The sequence below is a fragment of the Castor canadensis genome, chromosome 5, assembly GCF_047511655.1.
Source record: "Castor canadensis chromosome 5, mCasCan1.hap1v2, whole genome shotgun sequence".
Lineage (NCBI taxonomy): Eukaryota > Metazoa > Chordata > Mammalia > Rodentia > Castoridae > Castor > Castor canadensis.
Genome location: NC_133390.1, coordinates 97,688,712 through 97,707,220, shown reverse-complemented (window position 1 = coordinate 97,707,220; position 18,509 = coordinate 97,688,712). Strand labels below are relative to the sequence as shown.

The following is an 18,509-nucleotide window of genomic DNA, read 5'->3' as shown; positions in this document are numbered from 1 at the left end:
TTGATGACCAGCTAACCAGCTAGCTCCTGTCCACACCCTGAGGAAGCACAGTGTCTTTTCCCCTACTTTCCTGCTAGTCCCCAGGGAAGCTGCCCCACAGCTGCCTCTCAAAGTGCCTTTGAGAGTTCAGCAAACTAAATGGGATCACAACCGCTGTGCTTAACCATAGCTTGTCACCAGGAAAAATTCCCTGTATCTGTCTCACTTACTGTTCATGCACCTTACTAACAGGTAAGTCTGCTGGGTTAAGGAACCACTTTAAAGTCAGAAGGGAGACAGAAGCAGCAATAAATGCAAACTCAACGCCCCAGGGGCCTTTCTGCTCCTTGTCATTGAACTTCAGAGACCTAGGAGGTTTCTACCAACACCAACACCCACAGCTGCCTGGGACACCATGATGGGTCTTGCAATTTCTCAAAGCTTGGCTTTCTGCTATTACAATCCTTACTTATAAAGACTGAAAGCACAGAAAATCTGTAGCAGTGCTCTATCAGCTCATAGTGAGGATACAAAACCCAAATAGGATGACCCCTAGAAAGCAGCTCACGCTGAATTATGTATTAGACATACTATGGGACATAAATGTAAACAAAATGCTACTCTCGCCCTTGGGTGACATAACTTAAAGCCACCAGTGGCTATATGGGCAAATGATTCTGAAATTAAACAGAGATGCAAGTGATACAACCAGGGAATCTAGATGATAAAGTAACTATAGTGAGATGCTTTTCCTAAGAGGGTGTTTTAGTAATCAGGGTATTTTGGGGGGTTGATCAGAATCAGAAATTGGGGCTTTATTCAGATCAACTATTGTTCCTATGGTGGATTAGGATTCTGACCTCTTGCTCCAGGCTCAATCCCAGCCTCATTCTGACCCCCAAAGCACATTTCCAGTCCAAATTCCAGAGTCCCAACTTCCTCCAAAATCAAGAATACGCTTCCCTGAAGAGCAGGCAATGATTCTACTATTAAAAAGGTGTTTCCACTGCATATTTTCAAAGCATGTTTAGACAGTAACAATGACACAATGCTTACACTTAATATATTTTAAAATCAGACCAACTCAAGTTCAAAAACAAGTTCCATTATTTCCAATAAGTCAGTTAACCTATGCCTTCTACATCTGTAAAATCAAAGGAACAGTACACATTACAAAATATGGCTGCATTAATAAAACCAAGCTCTTATTAAAATCATTAATCCAGTGCTTGACACTAGCAAGTCACTGCAAAAAATTAGTGTCTTTGCTAACATTATTTATAATAGTATAAATATAAATTGTGTATAATAACAATAATGGAAATAATTACTATTACCCTAATGTTACTATGACTATGACCATTTTTATTTAAGTTATGCTGCAGACCGGTTTCAAGCGTGTGACATAAGACTTTGATTCCCTGGTCATATCACAGTGCAGTTCTAGGTCCTGCAAAGATGAGGAACAAACCCTGGACCACAAATTCCTCCCCAAAATCCCTGTTCTAACCAAACCAGTGTGCACCCAACCCCTCTCTCTGTGCCTGGCACAGGCAGCCCCCAAAAGCTAAGCTCCATCTCCACAGGTTTCATGAACTTTCTACCATGTGTCCCAACTGCTCCAAAGAAGGGCCAAGCTCCATTGCCTTCCCAGCCTCACTGTGACACATGGGAGAAGACTGCAGGCTGCTCCACCTCTGTGTTTATGATGTTCCAAGCCATGCCAGCCTGGAGGACTGTCCACACTATCACTGGTGCTGATGTTGGGAAGTGCAGTTTATCATAGTCTGGAACAAATTTAGGGGTGCAGGGGTGCAAATGTGTGGGTCCCAGGCTTGCTTTACTGAAGTAGGACTTGAAACTTAAAATTCCTCTGCTTGAGTCTTAGCTAGAGTGGGAGCATCAAACTTTTGAGTTCTTATTCCCCATAAGAAATACATTCGAGACCAGGTGTGGTAAGTCACATCTATAATCCCAGCAACTCAGGAGGTAGACATTGGGAAGCACAGTTTGAGGCCAGCTAGGGCAAAAAGTTCATGAGACCCTATCCCTAGCAACATTGGGCACAGTCACACACATCTGTCATCCCAGCTAAAAGTCTGTCTGCAAAGTATAACACGCCCTTCAGAACAAAGGATGGAAGGGAGGTAAGTAGAAGGCAAAAAACCAGACCAGAAATCCCCACTCCCAATGTTGAAGGATGGGGTTCCTAGAAATGCCATTTTGTGGTCTGAATTTGTCTCTGTCGTGTGTGGAGCTGCCCCAACTATGAAGCAATGTGTCTCAGGCATGTTACATTTTAACACCTTTATTGAGGTATAATTTACATGCTATAAAAACCACTCATGTTACTGCCATCTCAGAATTCAGAGCATTTCCATCATCCCAAAGAGATCCATCCTGCCCGCTTACAGTCTCCATTCTGTGTCTATAGATTTGCCTTTTCTGGAAATTTCCTACAAATGGAATCATACAGTATGTGTGCTTTGGATTTGACTTCTTCCCCTTAGCACAGCATTTGTTAGGTTTTTCTAAGTTGCAATATGGCTCAGCATTTCATTCATTTTTATGGCCGAAAAGTATTCCATTGTATGGAAACCCACTGTTTACTTTCTCATCAGCTGACAGACTTGTGATTTGTCTCCACAGTTGGGCCCTCGTAACTGATGCCACTGTGAACATTCAGAGGCAAGTTTTTGCGTGGCCACGTGCTTTCATTTCTTTTGCACAGATACCCAGAAGCAGAATTGCTAGGTCCTAGGAAATTTCTAAATAACTTCTTCAGAAACAAGCCCATTTATTCTCCAAAGCGGTTGACCCACATTACACTCCCAGAGGCAGTATGAGAGTATCACTTAACTTATTAATTAATTAATTAATTAATTGTAACTCAGATTTACATTTATTGTGGATGCATCATACCCTGTGGGCAGATCTGTGAACTGTGGAGCTCACATGGCCTTGTAATTTAGTCCCATTCCAAATTTCACTTAAATTTATTTTAAAAGTTTTTAGACATGTCCATTTGAAATCCTGCTTAAAATCATTCAGTATCAAAAGCCAGGTGTGTTGGGTCCAGCCTGTAATCCTAGCTTCCTGGGAGGCTGAGATAGACAGGATCAAAGTTCAAGGCCAGCCTGAGAGGAAAAAGCTTGCCAGACACCATCTCAGCCAATGGCTGGGTGCAGTGATTAGCATCTGTCATCCCAGCTATTCAGGGAAGCACAAACAGGAGGATCGTGTTCCAAGACAGCCTGGCAGAAAGCAAGACCCTGTCTCAAAAATAACCAATATAGGACTGTGGGTGTGGCTCAAGTGGTAGAGCACCTGTGTGGAAAGTGTAAGGCCCTGAGTTCAACCCCATCCAAAAACCAAAAACATTCAGTATGAAAATGCAATACCATATAAACAATGGTTATAGGAAATTTAACCAAAATATTTGTCAAAGGGGAGTTATCAAGGAACGAATTAAGGCAAAGGAGAATGCACCTTGTACCTGAAAAGTCTCAGCAGGGGCAAAATCCTAATTGGAATCTTACAAGCCAGTGGCAGCTTACAGAAGGTGGGAAGCCTATTTCTTTAAATCTGATGCAATGTGTGCATTGTACCAGGTGATAAGCTATAGAGATTGCCTCCAGAAAAGAAACCAACTGGCCTCAAAGCGACAGAAGGCTACTCTGAAAATCCCAGGTACCCTTTGCAAACATGCACACAAATTAAAGGAGGAGGGAAGGGAGAAGAACTGGCAAGAGATCCCCAGCGACAACAAGCTTTCAAACCCCTTCCTCGAACACTTCCAATCTAGAAAACCCACCCCCTGTCTGGGACCAGATCTCTGGATCTCTGAGACTTTAATCCTAATGTCATATGCATTTCACAGAACAGGGAGAATTTCCACAGAAGGGCTCCCTCCTGGGGAGAGACCCTTTCTGTTCCTAGCAGTGAGGACCTACAGTAATTACCCACTAGCACTTTTTCTGGTGCAATCAGTTAGAGGGAGGTTTGGGTACCCAGCTGGGCAGGTTCCTGGAGATTTCCCCAGTTAATTTTCAGTCACTCAAGGAAAACAAAGGAGTTACTAAAACTGGTTACCAGGATTTAAAGAAATACTGCTTCCTTTCTCCTTGCCTCTTCCCCCAAAAAGTGTAAACACCTTTACATCTGTTCTCCCAAAATAAAAGCTGCTTAGATTCAAGAAATGATGACTACAATGCCAGCACAAATTGCATCTTTAAAATGCCAAGAGAACAGACATACTGTTCAGACCAGCACTTGGGTTCTAAGGTCCAGGAGAGCATCACAGTGTTTCTGCTTATTTGTCTGCATGGACAGAAAACTGAATTCTATCTGACTGCTGCTGGAACTACCTGTTTGAAGAAGAAAGGACAGGGACTTGTGGGAAGAGCAAGGGCTTGGCACAGATCTTGCCAACCAGAAGAGTAGGGCACCAGCACCAAAAACATCAGGCTCCTGCAACCCAGAGTAAGGCCAAGGAGCCTTCAGAGTTCAAGTGGAAAGCCCCAGGCTCCCAAGTGCACAGGGCCCTTCATCCAGGAAAATGGCAACAAATAATATTATCTGAACAGTGTGAGAGAATCTAATGGAAAACCTAAAAAGCCATTTCAAATTCATACTTTCCTTAGACAAAGCCTATGATATCGCCACCACCAAAAGGAAAACCCTCCCTACCTTGGTCCCAGGCAAGGTGATAGACTGGCTCCTTTTAGAAAGTAGGTGACATTCCTGATTAAAATGCTTGACCACTCCCCAATATTTCAATGACATTAGTATGTCTTCAGAGAAACTCACATCTCTCCCTCAAGTTTTCAATATTGGGAAAAACTTAATCATCTTTCACTGAATTACTTTTTATATCTAGCCTAATGATGACTATGGAGCCATTTCTTTTCCCTCTAAAAATAGGTCTTCCAATGGGGGAAAAGGGGTGCCCTTGATTCACTTTTTCAAAAGCATCTTCCCAGCAGTGAGTGTGAAATAAAGTTTGGATACAGGAGCATAATTGAGTTGGATATAGAGTTGCTCTGACAACCACAATCAGCATCAATCTTCCCCCAAATAAATGGAATGCAGCGTGTAAGCATCTTGCTTATCTAAAAATCGTAAATTAAGTAACAATGTGAGACATTTATTGTGGCTGTATAAGAGAATGTGTACGGGTTGTCTCACAGCAAGGAAATCCTTTAGCCTGCTGTCTAGATTGCAAACATCGATCCTACTTCCCAGGTCTCAAAAAGTAACCTAAAGATTTTAGGCTTCAAATCTAAGTATGGCTGAAAGAGTTTATGAATATGGATTTTTTTTTTTCTTTTTAAGCTTCCAGGCAAAACTCAGCATTTTCTGGGGTTATAATTAAAACCCTAGAGGCTGACAAGGGAAAATGCGAAATTAACATGCATCTTCTTAACCATGGGATTGGGACATTTCTACATCCTGAATAAACTTGCTAATAAAAACAAATTGGCAGGATGAAGAGATTAAAGTATGCCAATATACATCATATATACATGCACGTGTATATATAGCATAATGAAACCCACCAAACACTGTTTGGAAAACGCGGGAGGAGGGAACGTGGGGGGAGGGGCGGGGAAGGGGAGAGAACCGAATATAATCGTTCCAAGTACACGGTATGCAGGTACTCATTTATTTACGTCTGCTAATTCAAAACTAAAGTAAAAAGAACAGTCCAGGATTATCAACTGAAAGTTAAAGGCCTGTTTAATTCAAGTATCCCCCTTCCTCACAAACGATTCAAATGCATGGGTGCTAATTTTTAAACTCCGTATTTCTAAACATGTGAACCTTCCGCAATTGCTTTGAGGCCTTCCGCCTTACGAAAGGTCGCTGTTACCTTGTATGAATCCCTAATTCTTACTCTGCAACATTTTCAGGTACACTCGAATTTCTGTAGATAGTCTGTTTTTCCAAAACCAACTTGGATTCGCTATCTCACGGTGTGATTATTTCTTTCCCATTCACGAGCATGATATTTTTATTACTGTATCCTCGGCATGCAACACTGTTGTCCAATAGCAGTTGCTCGATACATATTTGCTGAATGAATGAATAAAGCAAAATGAAAGAAACAAAAAAAGAAAGGTGTCTTTGAAACATTTAGGCCGGTAGTTCTGAGACTCTGTGGATCTGAATTACCAGCTGCTTAATGTTGAGCCCGGCCCCCAAAGCTTCTGATTCGGTAGATCTGACAGGCAGGACCTAAGGTAGGATCCCAAAGCCGCTGGTACAAAGATCTCTCTTTGAGAGCTCTTAGAAAATCTCCTCTCTAGGCGCAGAGGAAATGGGGGCGGGGCCGGGAAAACCGGCGAGCGATTGGCTGTTTGGCAATTGTATGCTAATTATCATGACAGCTTAAATGTCTTCAAAAACTCAAACGTGTTCAAAGTGCTTTGTAAACTCTGATAATGAAAGCTATCTTTAGAAAACATGTCAGTATGCACTTGGGGGGGAGTAGGATTAATTTTGAAAACTCACCATCAGCAAAATGTGTTTGAATTTCGCTCACTCTGGAGAGATACACGGAGAGAGGTTAAGACTATACTTTTAGGGATCATTTCTATAGTTCGTGACTAGAGAAGTTTCTCTGACTGTGTAGAGTACCGGAAACCACGAGGAAGAGGCGCAGTGTTCTTTCCTGAGCGTGAAGCCGGCGTTTGGTGTTGCTTTACTGTAACTACTATCCGCCGTTGATGATCGTTCTTACTCCTCTTTGGGGTGTAAGAGGGAAAGAATGCAGTCTGAGTGGTTTCCGTTCTTTAATATCGGTCAAAAGAAAAGTCACGGCTAGGATATTTATTTTGGTTTTAAACATTCTGCTTTTCTTATGGTTTCGGAACGTTTGTGTTTATTGCTCTGATATCGCTTTCTATGTTACTGCTTTCTTCTCAATACACTAGGTATACATTCTTCCGGTTTAGTGGTGAATGCTTCTCTTTAGCTTTCTGATAAGAGAGAGAATGAAAGTTGTAATAAACTGCAGAGCTCGCTACTTCCTACTGAGTTAGCAACGAGAGTGTGAGGAAACCCGCCGTAAATCTTACTTATGGTGTTTATATTTATTTTAGCATCTCTAAGAATCAAAGTCATGACCAACATTCAGTCTTCAGTGATCAGCAAATCACTCTCAGAAGAGTTCAGGGAGAGGCATCAACGAAGTAGATACAATCCAGTCCCACCAGGGCTGGTGGAGTGTCTCAACTGGTAGAGTGCCTACCTAACAATCCAATCCCACCATCAGGCTGAAAACACAATCCAACAGAACCCCCCAAACTCCTTTTCCCAACACTACATAGGTTGGTGTTTTGTTTCATTTCTCCTTATGGTTCTGATTGAACCCTGAGCCTCAGCCTGCTAGGCAAACACTTAACCACTGAGCTACACCCCCAACCCCTCCATAAGGTTGTGTTGTTGTTGTTTTCTTTTTCTGTACTGGGACTTGAACTCAGGGCCTTGAGCCACTCCACCAGCCCTTTTTGTTAGGTATTTTCAAGATAGGGTAGCACAGTCTATTTGCCTAGGCTGGCTTCGAACTTCAATCCTCCACGTGAGCCACCAACGCCCAACCCTGCATAGGCTTTTAAAGCACAGTTAACATACTTTTCTCATGACCTTGGTCTGGATTTAAGTGCATTTATATCCAGATTATAATCAGAGAGGCTATTTAATTGGATAATGTTTGCAAGTACTTTGAAGATATAAAGTGCTCTATAAATGCTAAGTATTATTATTATTTAAATACAGTTTGCAATGCTGTTTACAACCTATTCCACCCACCACCCTGCTGTAACTTGATTACAGGCAACTCAAAAAAAAAAAAAAAAACCTACAAGTAGAAATGATGAAATCGTATCCATGTGATGCTCTGGAGTGTTACCCTAGGCATAAATGATTTATAGGCATTTTAAATGGAAGGTTGAGTTATAAAATCCAGTAAATCAAGGCAGTTGGCCTTCATGAGATGGACAACCATAAAGTTGTGTCAGTTTTAATAGTTATAAACCAGGTAGAAAGTAGACTGTACTCCAAAATGTGGGGCTTTTTACTAGCTAATTGTAAATTTTTTTTTTCCTTGCAGTACTAGGGATCAACCCAGGGCCTCACATGTTAGGTAAGTGCTCCTCTACTGAGCTACATCCCCAACCCTCCATTGTAATCTTAAAATATCTACATCAATATAAAAATTGTAACAAGATTTTAATTTTAATAGTTTTCTGGCAGATAAAGGCGTGAGAATGGCCTCTGCTATACAGTGGTTTCTGGCTCATTTTGCCATCTTCTGTGATAATCACAAATTTGGTGGTCTCCAATTCTTCAAAAAGAGAAACCTCTTAGCTTGGGTTCACACATCTTCCAAACACACTTGCTGCATGATTTTCTAAAAAGAATGACTGGTTAAATGTAAACATCTCTCTCTACACACTACACAAGGATACCACCAATCTTAAAATGGCACACAAACAATGTTATTAAGTTTTCAGGCAAGAAAAAGAAATGCAATCAACACATTCTAAGCTGACATTGGCTACTTAACAGTATCACAAGGAAGAAATACCTTGGAAATAACATTAAAACACTACTAAGCTAATCTAAGAGAACTTGTGCCCAACACCAAAGGAGAGCCCCAGAGTGATAATGCACTAATTCAGATTTCATGGCAAGGTCCCTATGTATGTCAATGACAGCTTTGTGGTCCTAAGAGCAATGATTATGGGACCGATCAGCCACAACCTGCCATTTAGTAGCTCCATGACTTTACTTTGATAAACTGACTCTCTTAAACCTCTATTCATTTGTAAATGGTACACACCTATCTCACAAAACTTGGAAGGGAATTTGTCAATGTCAAGAGCTTTAGCAATCATTCTGAAGCCCTCTTCTAATAAGTTATCCTAAGGAACAAGGGATGGTGGCACTCAGACTTATATGCAAAGATGTTTATTGAAGCACTATGTATAAGAGTCGAAAAACTAGAAGTAACATCAGGTTCATCAAAAGGAATTACATCTCTGCAATGACATGCTAAGCAGTCTAAAAACACGATTAGAACACTGAACACTGACTAAACGTTTTATTCTACATTAGTGCTTTATGATAACGGTACTGTGCACACTGAAATATTTGCAAATGAAATTATACAATGCTTCAAAATAATAAGGAGCAGAGAGTGGTTAGTATTTTAATGGAATAACTGTTAAGCAGGAGGAATGTTACACTACTCTGTGTTTTTATAGTGGTTTTACTGAGACTTAATTCACATTGCATCTAATTCATTCTTTTGAGGTGTATAGTGGTTTTGGTATATTCACAGAGTTGTACAACAATTGGACTATCTAATTTTAGGTCACTAGCAGTCACTTGCCACTCCTCTCCATCAGCCCCAGCAACCACTAACCCACTTTAAGTCTATGGACTTGCCTCTTCTGGCAATTGATTTGATTTTGTTTTATTTACTTGTTTATTTATTGCTATGCTGGAGACAGATCCACTTGCTAGGCAAGCACTTAACTCTGAGCTACATCTCCGCCTCTCCCTCACCCCTTTTTTTAAATTTTGAGACAAGGTCTCACTAAGCTGCCCAGGCTGGCCCCAAGCTTGCAATCTTCCTGCCTGAGCTTCACAAGTAGCTGAGATTACAGATGTGCACTACTGCTGCCAGCTTAGCTTTTTACTTTCTGCACTGAAAACATTGCTCCTTATCTGTATTTCTTAATTTACTGTGCTTTCCTCTGTCACCTAGTTAAATAGAATTGGCTGCTTCACAATTGAGTATATTCTGCACATGCAAGCAGCTTGATAACCACCTTTATAACCAATCTTTGTCAGGTTTATTCTTGTATGGGGTGTGAGGGACTAATTGTCTCAGATAGCCCAGATGTTAGCAACCCGATTGAATGGTATGGCATAAGAGACCCAGTTCTGTCTTTGGGTGTTCATCCTTCAACAAGACAAGGAACTTTCTTGAGTATAATTTCTACCTAAAAAAGAGGTAAATTGGAACTCTAGACCCTAGAAAGACAGCTAGATAGATAAATGTATAGACAGCTAACTATATAAACACATCCCTTTTTTATTTTACTTTACCCTTCCTTAGCTCAATGCTGTAATGGCTTTATCTTCTTTGAAGCATTTTTCAGAAACTACCACAATCAATATTTTTGAAAGTATGAGGTGTAACAAATAAATAATATCCCTTCTAAATAAATTAATTGATTTAATTCATTCAACTGATATTTAATCGATATTTATCATGTGCCAAGCACAGATGCAAATTCCAGGAAAAATGGTAAACACTAAAGTAATCAAACAAAACTTGGGTTCTAGCGAGACAGAATTCTTTTTTTAAATTTCAGACAGTCATAACTGCTTTCAAGACAATAAATCACTGTGTTAGGTGGCTATCAGGTGGGAGGGAGTGTTATTTTAGAGATATGTAACAAAGGAAAGCCTGCCTATAGGATAGGCAGGCTGCAAGAGGGCCCTCAATGACTTGGGCCTTCTTGTACTAATGTACGGTCCCCTTCACTTTGAACTAGGGACTGACCTGGATCACGAACGGGATGTGGCAAATCATGGTATGTGGTTTCTAAGTCTGGGTCATAAAAGACTGTTGCTGTTGCCTTGTTCCCTTGGGAAGAATGCTCAAGCAGCCTGCAATGGGGTCCCCTGCCACCAACTAGCGCCATATAGTATGTAAATTTGGAAAGAGATTTTCCAGCCCCAGTAGATTCCTCAGAAGAAGTTGACCTTGACAACATTGAATGCAACCTCAGGAGAGACCTCAAGCCAAAACCACCCAAGTATGCCACTTCTGAATTCCTCACCCTTAGGAAAAGTGAGAGCTAATAAATGGTTACTGCTGCTTTTAGCCCCTAAGTCTGGGGGTGATGCAGCAATAGATAAGTACTAATGCAAGCAGCATTGAATCCATACCCAAATAATATAATGGAATCCTCCATGTGAAAATCTTGGTAGTAAAGTTTTTGACATAAGCAATTATAGGTTCACAAAACATAAAAGATCAGTGTGGCTAGGATGAAAGACGTAAAGATGATTTAAGGCTGCTCTCAATCCAACTAGGAGGCCTGTACAGAAGCTGTACCAGTGTCACCGACAGCTTAACCCAGCAACAGTAGCACCCCATGGACATGTTCTGAGGAATGAATACTTGAACAGATGCTGGGGGCTATGTGCATTTCTTCCCTGACAGTTACTCACGTTTCACAGAACGTGACGTGAGGATGTGAGGCTGCAGCCGAATTTACACTGCACCCAGATTTACGTCTTGAACTACTAGAATAATCAAACAAATCTATAACATATTGTTAAGGCCTACAAATTTTCATTTGATCCATACTGCCAAGGTTCTAATTTCACTGATTAGAAAGAGCACTTGAAAATCTACCCTTCTTTCAGAGTCTAACCCAATACTTATCACGTAGGACCCAGCACAAGTCACCATCAACTCCTCATCCTATCATTCTGTCTTTAAAACTCAGAAGATTTTAAATCATAAGTCAGAACATAAATGTTGGGATAAATAATTCACCCGAAAATGACTAAGAGATATCACTTTCAGTGGTAATTCCTAGTTCCATGAGGTGCTTAGTTTGTAATATCTTGGTGTCTCCAAGACCATAGGAAGTGGCTCCCTGTGTCATTAAAACTGTAGAGTAGGTAGGAAGCTCAGCAGAATTATGGCTGGTCTTGACAAACTGCTAAGGAGTAGGCTTTGGTCTATAGACTGAGAAGTCAGAGAAGGCCTTAAAAAAGAAACAAGCAAATGAAAGTGAGCTTTAGGAAGGCTGATGTGCATGCAGCATACGGACGCTGCTCTGGAGAAGACTATGGTGAGGCCATAAGAGGTGGGCCTTGACATAATGCTGCCCAGCAGTTACATGGAAGATTGACGTTCAGGGGAATCCATACAACAGATATTAAGAAAGGACGTTTAAGCTTGCAGTGAAGTAAAATGTATCTTCAGAATTTAGGGGATATCTTCTTGGGACAACTGGTATCAAATCTGGGCATATAGAAAAAGGTGGATTGGAGCCACGTTTCTCTAAGGGCAATAAACCTCCAGCCAAAATGGAAAGAATTCCAAGCAGAATTCATCCAAGCGTTTCCACTTAAGTCCTCCCTCTCTCTCCACCAAGAATCTTATCTTTATATGTATAGCACATTTCACTCAAAGGCTATCAGGGAGATAGTCTTGGAATTCTTAGCATATTGCTAACAAACTAGTTGAGGTCATGTTTCAGAGAGCTATTTCCCCCACTGGATGGAATAGCCAACTTGACATTAAAGCATCTTTCAGACTCAAGTTATCCCAAATTCTATCAGAAACACAATCAGAGACTGGTTGTGCTCAGCAGGGCATGGCAGTCATGATCCTATCACAAATAGCCCTGGTGGGGTGGACGTGAGAACCACTCTCACAGGAATAAAGAAAGGCACAGAAGTGCACGGAAGATTAATTCCAGGTCAGAAAGAAGAAAGGACCAACCAGCAAGACTCAAAATTACAAGATTTCAAAGAGTCTTAGAGATAAGGAGGTTATGTGATACTTCAATAAAGGAAAAGCACTTGGTATTCTTTCATCAACAAAATTTTCCATGACCTCCTAAGTAGATGACTATGCAAACAGCAAACCATGACTTATAGTAGCGTTTGTACTAAACATTAGCGCAGTTAACAATGACTACTAAAAGTGCTCATGCATATTTCTCTGATGTTCTGATAGCTACCAGAACACCTGTTCAATATTTCTAAAAAACAACAAATTCATCTGATGATAAAGTGCCAATTATTGTCATTTTAAGACGTGTTATCTCATCAATTTGTGCAAAATTGTGCTTTACTAAAATCTCAGTTTAGAGCAAATTTAATTAAGTGCTCTGGGATAATGAACAATATTCCAAAATGTCTTTAAAACCCATGAGACCTCTGACCAGGTTTTAAGCACTGGGTTATTAGTGTATTATTTTAGGTGTCCACCCCACCCACCAAGAAAAAGAAGAAAAATTTTGAAAAGGCACAGACATAATAAATGTGGTCGCATGTGAATAATGAATTATGCAGAAAGAAAAAGTTTAAAGAAAAAGTGTTTTTCATAAGTAATGCTGGTAATTGATACTACTTTACAAATATGGTAATCTTCCAAAAGTTTCTGGGCTGAGCCTGCCTACCTCCTATGTAATAAATGGTGATCTTGGAGGAGAGCTCAGCTTAGAATATCAGAGAGGCATATGAGGTCAGAATGGCACATGAAGAGAAGAGGCAGCTAAGGGCTGTTTGAGGTGCTATTTAAAAAGGCACCTTCTGGTATCTTTTCTCAGCACTATTTTCTGTTAGGAGCCACTACTGGGATCAAATATTGGTGGGACCAAGTTTCCTATAAAATCCTATTTAATCATGGAATAGCATAATTATATAATGTCTTATTATTTTTAAACTTTGCCATAAACAGTTTGATTTTTGAAAATAGCACTTTATTCACTTATGTACTCATTCATTCAAATTCAACTAATAAGGCCTTTGGACTCAAAGAGGCTCTGTGAGCCATCAATGAGCTCCCAGTATAGCTGAGGAGACAGAAAGAAAACCTCATAGCAACAATAATCCAGGCATGAAAAGTGTAGCCGAGAGATGTGTGCAAGGCTTCCAGATGAGGACAAATCTAAGTCTAGGTTTTTATGGAAAGAAAAAAAAAGGTGGATCTAGAAGGGAGAGAGGGATATGGGAAGAGATAAGTGTAGGTCATCTAATTTTGTTCCAATAGAAAAGTATGTGTGAGTCCTGGCAGAAGCTGAGGGTATGAGGTCAGCGGTGGCCAAATCTTGGCCTTGATTGCCCTACCCTGTGGGCCATGCGGAGGACAGCCAAGATGCTCAGATTCAGAAATCTGCTAATCTCCAAAAAGCTTTCTGGGCTGAGCTCACCTCATAGGCAATAAAGCATCTTGGTGGCAAGTTTCATCTTTAATATTGTGATATCTTGAAGCAGAAATGACTCAAGCCAAGGTTAGAATGAGTAAATTGTTTGCTGTAGCCTGTGCATGTACACACACATATCCATACATCTACAATATCCGTATCCACATAGATCATACAAAGCACACACAGATTCCAGAAACCTCACATACAGAGACATCTGAATAATGTACACATCTATCATGACCCTTTGGGACAGGTTCAGATGGAAGTGGGTTACTGAGACAGCTTAGCCATGCAGGACAACCATCTGTACACGATTCAGAAAGCCATTTACCTGCAAAGGGGACACTAAGTGGGGAGCTGGACATGATGAATGAAAGCTCTGTGGTTGTCTGCATAGCCAGCTGACTTGTGTGAAGCAGTTTTCCTGTTCTTGATAAATAAAATTCCATGTCCCTGGTGAAATGATTCCTCTTTGCCATTTTTTTTTGTGCTCAGGCAGAAAATACATTATTTATTTCTGATTTGACCACAGACAATGTGACTTAGAGCAAAGAGCACTGATTCAGGAATCAGAACAGCTAGGTTCTCTCCTGAAATCACTCTCCTCATCTCCCCCATGGCTGTGTGACATTGGGCAACAGACTTCAACTCTCTGGGTTTCAGTTTCCCATGTGTTCCATGAAAGCAATGCCAGAATGTTCTACAATTCTCTTCCAGCTCTTCACTATCCGCCCCCTCAAGATTTAGTTTATCTTCATGAGCTTTAAAATCCAGGACTAAACAAACTGAATTCTGATCATCTATTTTCTAACCAAAGATCTGCTTCATTTCACTTTTAAAAACCATCCAAATCTTGCATGAGTTAAATGATTAGTACTGTCACTGGTTGCTGTGGTTTGAATTATGCATTGTTCCTATTTGGGGAAAATTTAGACAGGGTCCAGTCTGGGATCATTGACTGAGAACAATAAGCCCCCAAAGTGGGAAGGATAAAGGCCTCTCCAGACAGGACCTGCTTTTAATGCATTGAGCCCATGGTTTACAAAAAGAGCATTGATTGTGTACATTAAAGAGCCAGGGAAAAAGCAAGGGACTGGTAGGGCTGCAGCAAATTCTCCTAGAAGCCACTGACCTTGGCTGCATTTCAGGGGTCAGGCATTACCCAGGAGGTGCTCAGTAGGCAGGCTTTACTGAGGGCTTAGGAACAAATGAGACAGCTCTCCAGAAACCCACCTCTCCGAATTTGGGGAGGCAGAGATGATCCACCCTCCGATTTGTAGAGATCACCTACTGGCGTTCGGAGCCACTTGGGCCTGCACATCACACCACCACAGACTGGCTGGTGGAAGATCCCAGGCCTTGGAAATACAACTGTCTGCCCATTTGCATTTACCTCTTCCAGCCGGTGGCTCCCCAGTCACTAGGGATAGCTGTTGCCCTAGCTGTTTGTACACCTCTGGGCAAGCAGAAAAACAGAGCAGAGAAGGAAGCAAGCAGCCCAGACCACAAAGAATAATTCTCAGAATCATGCAAAGATACCTTTTTAAAATACAGACTGCAGGGAGCACAGGTTTCCCCATTGTGAATTGTACTGGAGATTGATGGGATAGCCCCCAGGGTTGCTCCCAAGCCTTAAGGCTCTGTGCTTAAAATCTCAGAAAATCTCCAGAAAAAGACCACAAGAAACAAGTCCCACGGCAACTTAAATCACATCGGTGCAATTTCCATTAGAGGAGCAAGGCTGATATTCCGGCTCAGGGAAATCACAAGCATTAACCATTGTTCAGACCCCTTCCCCTTAGCCACTCCCTGCCCTCTTCCCAAGTCTGGGCTATCCATCCACCTGATTAACCGCCGGCAGTAACTCCCTGCGCAGAAAGTAGGACAAATGAGCACACAGTCGGCAAAGCAGGAAGCCAGCCTCGTCTAAAGCACCCACCCTGTTACCAACCCCCAGCTGCCCAGCGGGCATCAGCTTCTGAATGTGGCATTTGGGCACCAGGGAAACAGACAGCTTACTCTAATCATGCATGAATGAGCTCTGGCTGCCCAACTATCAGAACAGCCCGTTTCAAAGGCATTCCTCCTGTCCCTTCTCAACTCAGACACTGCCTGGCTGAAACCTCACCTCTTGGCCCAACAGACTGGGGAGAAGAGGTTAGGAGAAAAAAAAGAGGGAGGAAATGACAAGTTTATAGAGACTAAAGAAAAAAAATACCACTTTGATCAGAGAGGTAGCTCTTTAAAATATCTGGGGAGAAAGAGGTAATGTCAAGAAAAGCATTCGAGATTCAGGTAAATGGTTCCAAGATTTAGCATCCATCTAACAACGTATTCCTCGCGAGGTTGGGTGAACTTCCACCCGTACTGCCAGCCGGTGGAAACCGTCAATTTGCTCTTAGCCACCTTCCGTGCACCAAGTATGTGCACTTGCTTTTATTTTATTTTATTTTATTTATTTTTGGTTTGGGAGGGAAAGAAGCCGTACTCAGATTGGTGTCCAATGTTTTCTTAGATCCCCGCTGCTGCCACCACAATCGCCACCCCTCACCCCTTTCCTGGCAGTCAGCATCTAATTAAAATGGCAAGAACGCTCTGCCCCCTTCCCCGAAGGAGTGTGCTGGGATTGGGGATGGGGGTGGGGAAGCGTCGAGGCTACACTGGGATTCCTGGGATTCTGATCTCCAAACAACAGCAAAATGGATCCTATATCGGTGATGTCTTAGTCAATACAATGAAACGGCGTCTGAGGTGATTCACGAGAAGGTAATCGCGAAGCAGTGAGGCTGGGGGAAGGGAAGTGTTCGACAAAGGACTGGCCACAGACACGGGGAAAACACACACTCCGGGGAGTTCCGGTCTGATTGGGGAAAAGCTGAAAACACATCCCTTTCACCTGCTTAAGTTCAGCCATAAAACTGGAATGTCACAGCCACAAAGTCAGAAAGCACAGGCAGGGCTAAGTTGAAACCATAAATAAAGGTGAGTGGCAGAATGCATTTAAGGGACCGCTGACAGAGGGCCCCAGCGCCGGAGGCAGAAAAGGGGGAGGGGGCGCAGTTGCCATCAACAGGACCCGCATAGCAATAACTGCCCCTTGGAGTGGCAGGTTCGGCAGGCGGGGACAGCCAAGCTCACGATGTCTTCTTGCAGGTACCTGGAAAACGTGAGAGGTCGGTGCCTACTCACGCGGTGGTTCTTTTTGCAAAAAGGGACAGTCGGGTCTCGCGCCTTGGCACGAGACGACTGCCCGGGGCGTGTACACACACACGCGCGCGCGCGCACACTCGCACACACACACATACACACACACACACACACACACACACACACACGCGAGCCTTTCATTTTAATGCTCTTACACTGTTCTAAGATGGTACTGAAATAAGCTCCACGAGCTCTTGGGGAGCATCGGCCACAGCCAAAGGAGCACACGTACCGCACAGCCCCGGCTGGAGGGGATCAGCCAAGAGCACCTCACCATCCCGGATCAAAACCCGAATGCAGGTTCTCTCCCAGTGGCATTCTTCCGCTGCTGCCACCAGCCCCAGCCCCAGACCACTCGTCCTGACCCAGCCTCAAGGAAAGAAATCAGAAAACATGTTCTGCTCACCCTCAGAGCCGAGAGATCGATTTCATCCAGGCTTCGAGCAGGGGAGTCGCTCGCCATGTCTACTTCGCTGGAGAAATGGACCAAAACCACTCCGAAGCTGCTCCCTTGGAAATTCCACCTTGGTCTATTTCGCTCGCGTCCTCATGCGGGTGTCGCACCAGAGGCACCGGGCCCAGCCTCCCCCGCCCACCCCAGCCCCACGAAGTCCGATCCCGATCCTCCGCTCGTCTGTCCGCTGGGTCCGGGAGCCCAACCTGCGCGGATCTCCAAGCTCGGAGCCGCGGTGAGTGTGGGCTGCGCGCCCTGATCAACTAAGGGCGCTAGGGCTGCGTGGGTGTATTTAAATGGGACATGCTTCTTTGCTTTGCGTGGATGGCGGCTGCATTGGCTGTTATAATGAGACACATCAACTCCTCCACTCAGCTGGGGGGGTGGGGGTGGAGAACCACACAGAACTGTCTGTCACCGCTTCCTGGGAGGAGAGACGCGGGAGGAGGGAGGTGGAGAAGGCGTGGTCTCCGACTGGGGAGAGGCCGAGCTTCCTGACCCGGTCCCTCTGCACCAGCGTGGATGGGGGAGGAGCGCGCACCCTTTCCGCTGAGGCTTTTGCGGGCTTATCCGTCTGGATCGGAAGAGCAGTTCCTGAACCTTGACGTGCTTATCGCAGAGAGCCGAGGTCTATTTTTGTATGTCCAATTTGTGCACTGCACCAAAATGGTCCTTCAATCGCATCTTGGGGTTTCTCGATGGGGTTCAAACGTGATAGTGCTGAAAAAAAAAATGGCCGGGGGAGGGGAAGAGTGACGCCCTCCCACCCCCATTAATTATTTGTGGGGCTGGAGTAAGGCGGGCTGGTGCAACCGGTGCATATAAGGACTTGTGTGCAGGGAAGGGGATCCGCCTCCAGGCGCGGAACAAGTAGCGGGGAGAAGCACACACGCACA

General features: G+C 43.1%; 1 protein-coding gene and 1 non-coding gene across 7 annotated transcripts in view; one reads left to right on the top strand and one right to left on the bottom strand.

Annotated features, from left to right (window-relative positions):
- Positions 1-18,040, bottom strand: part of Tnik (TRAF2 and NCK interacting kinase) — a 362,085-nt gene extending 344,045 nt beyond the window's left edge. For 2 of the 6 annotated variants that reach the window (XM_074073783.1, XM_074073785.1), the window contains exon 1: positions 17,566-18,025. In XM_074073783.1, coding sequence (XP_073929884.1) covers positions 17,566-17,622 — 57 coding nt within the window. In that variant the 5' untranslated portion in view covers positions 17,623-18,025. Of the gene's footprint in view, positions 1-17,565 lie in introns of all 6 variants that reach the window. The other 4 variants (XM_074073784.1, XM_074073786.1, XM_074073788.1 and 1 more) reach the window with 3 other exon arrangements.
- Positions 6,550-6,764, top strand: LOC141423538 (small nucleolar RNA U3). The gene has a single exon (XR_012448388.1). It is a non-coding gene; the product is annotated as a small nucleolar RNA U3 (small nucleolar RNA).
- Positions 18,041-18,509: the final 469 nt, after the last annotated feature.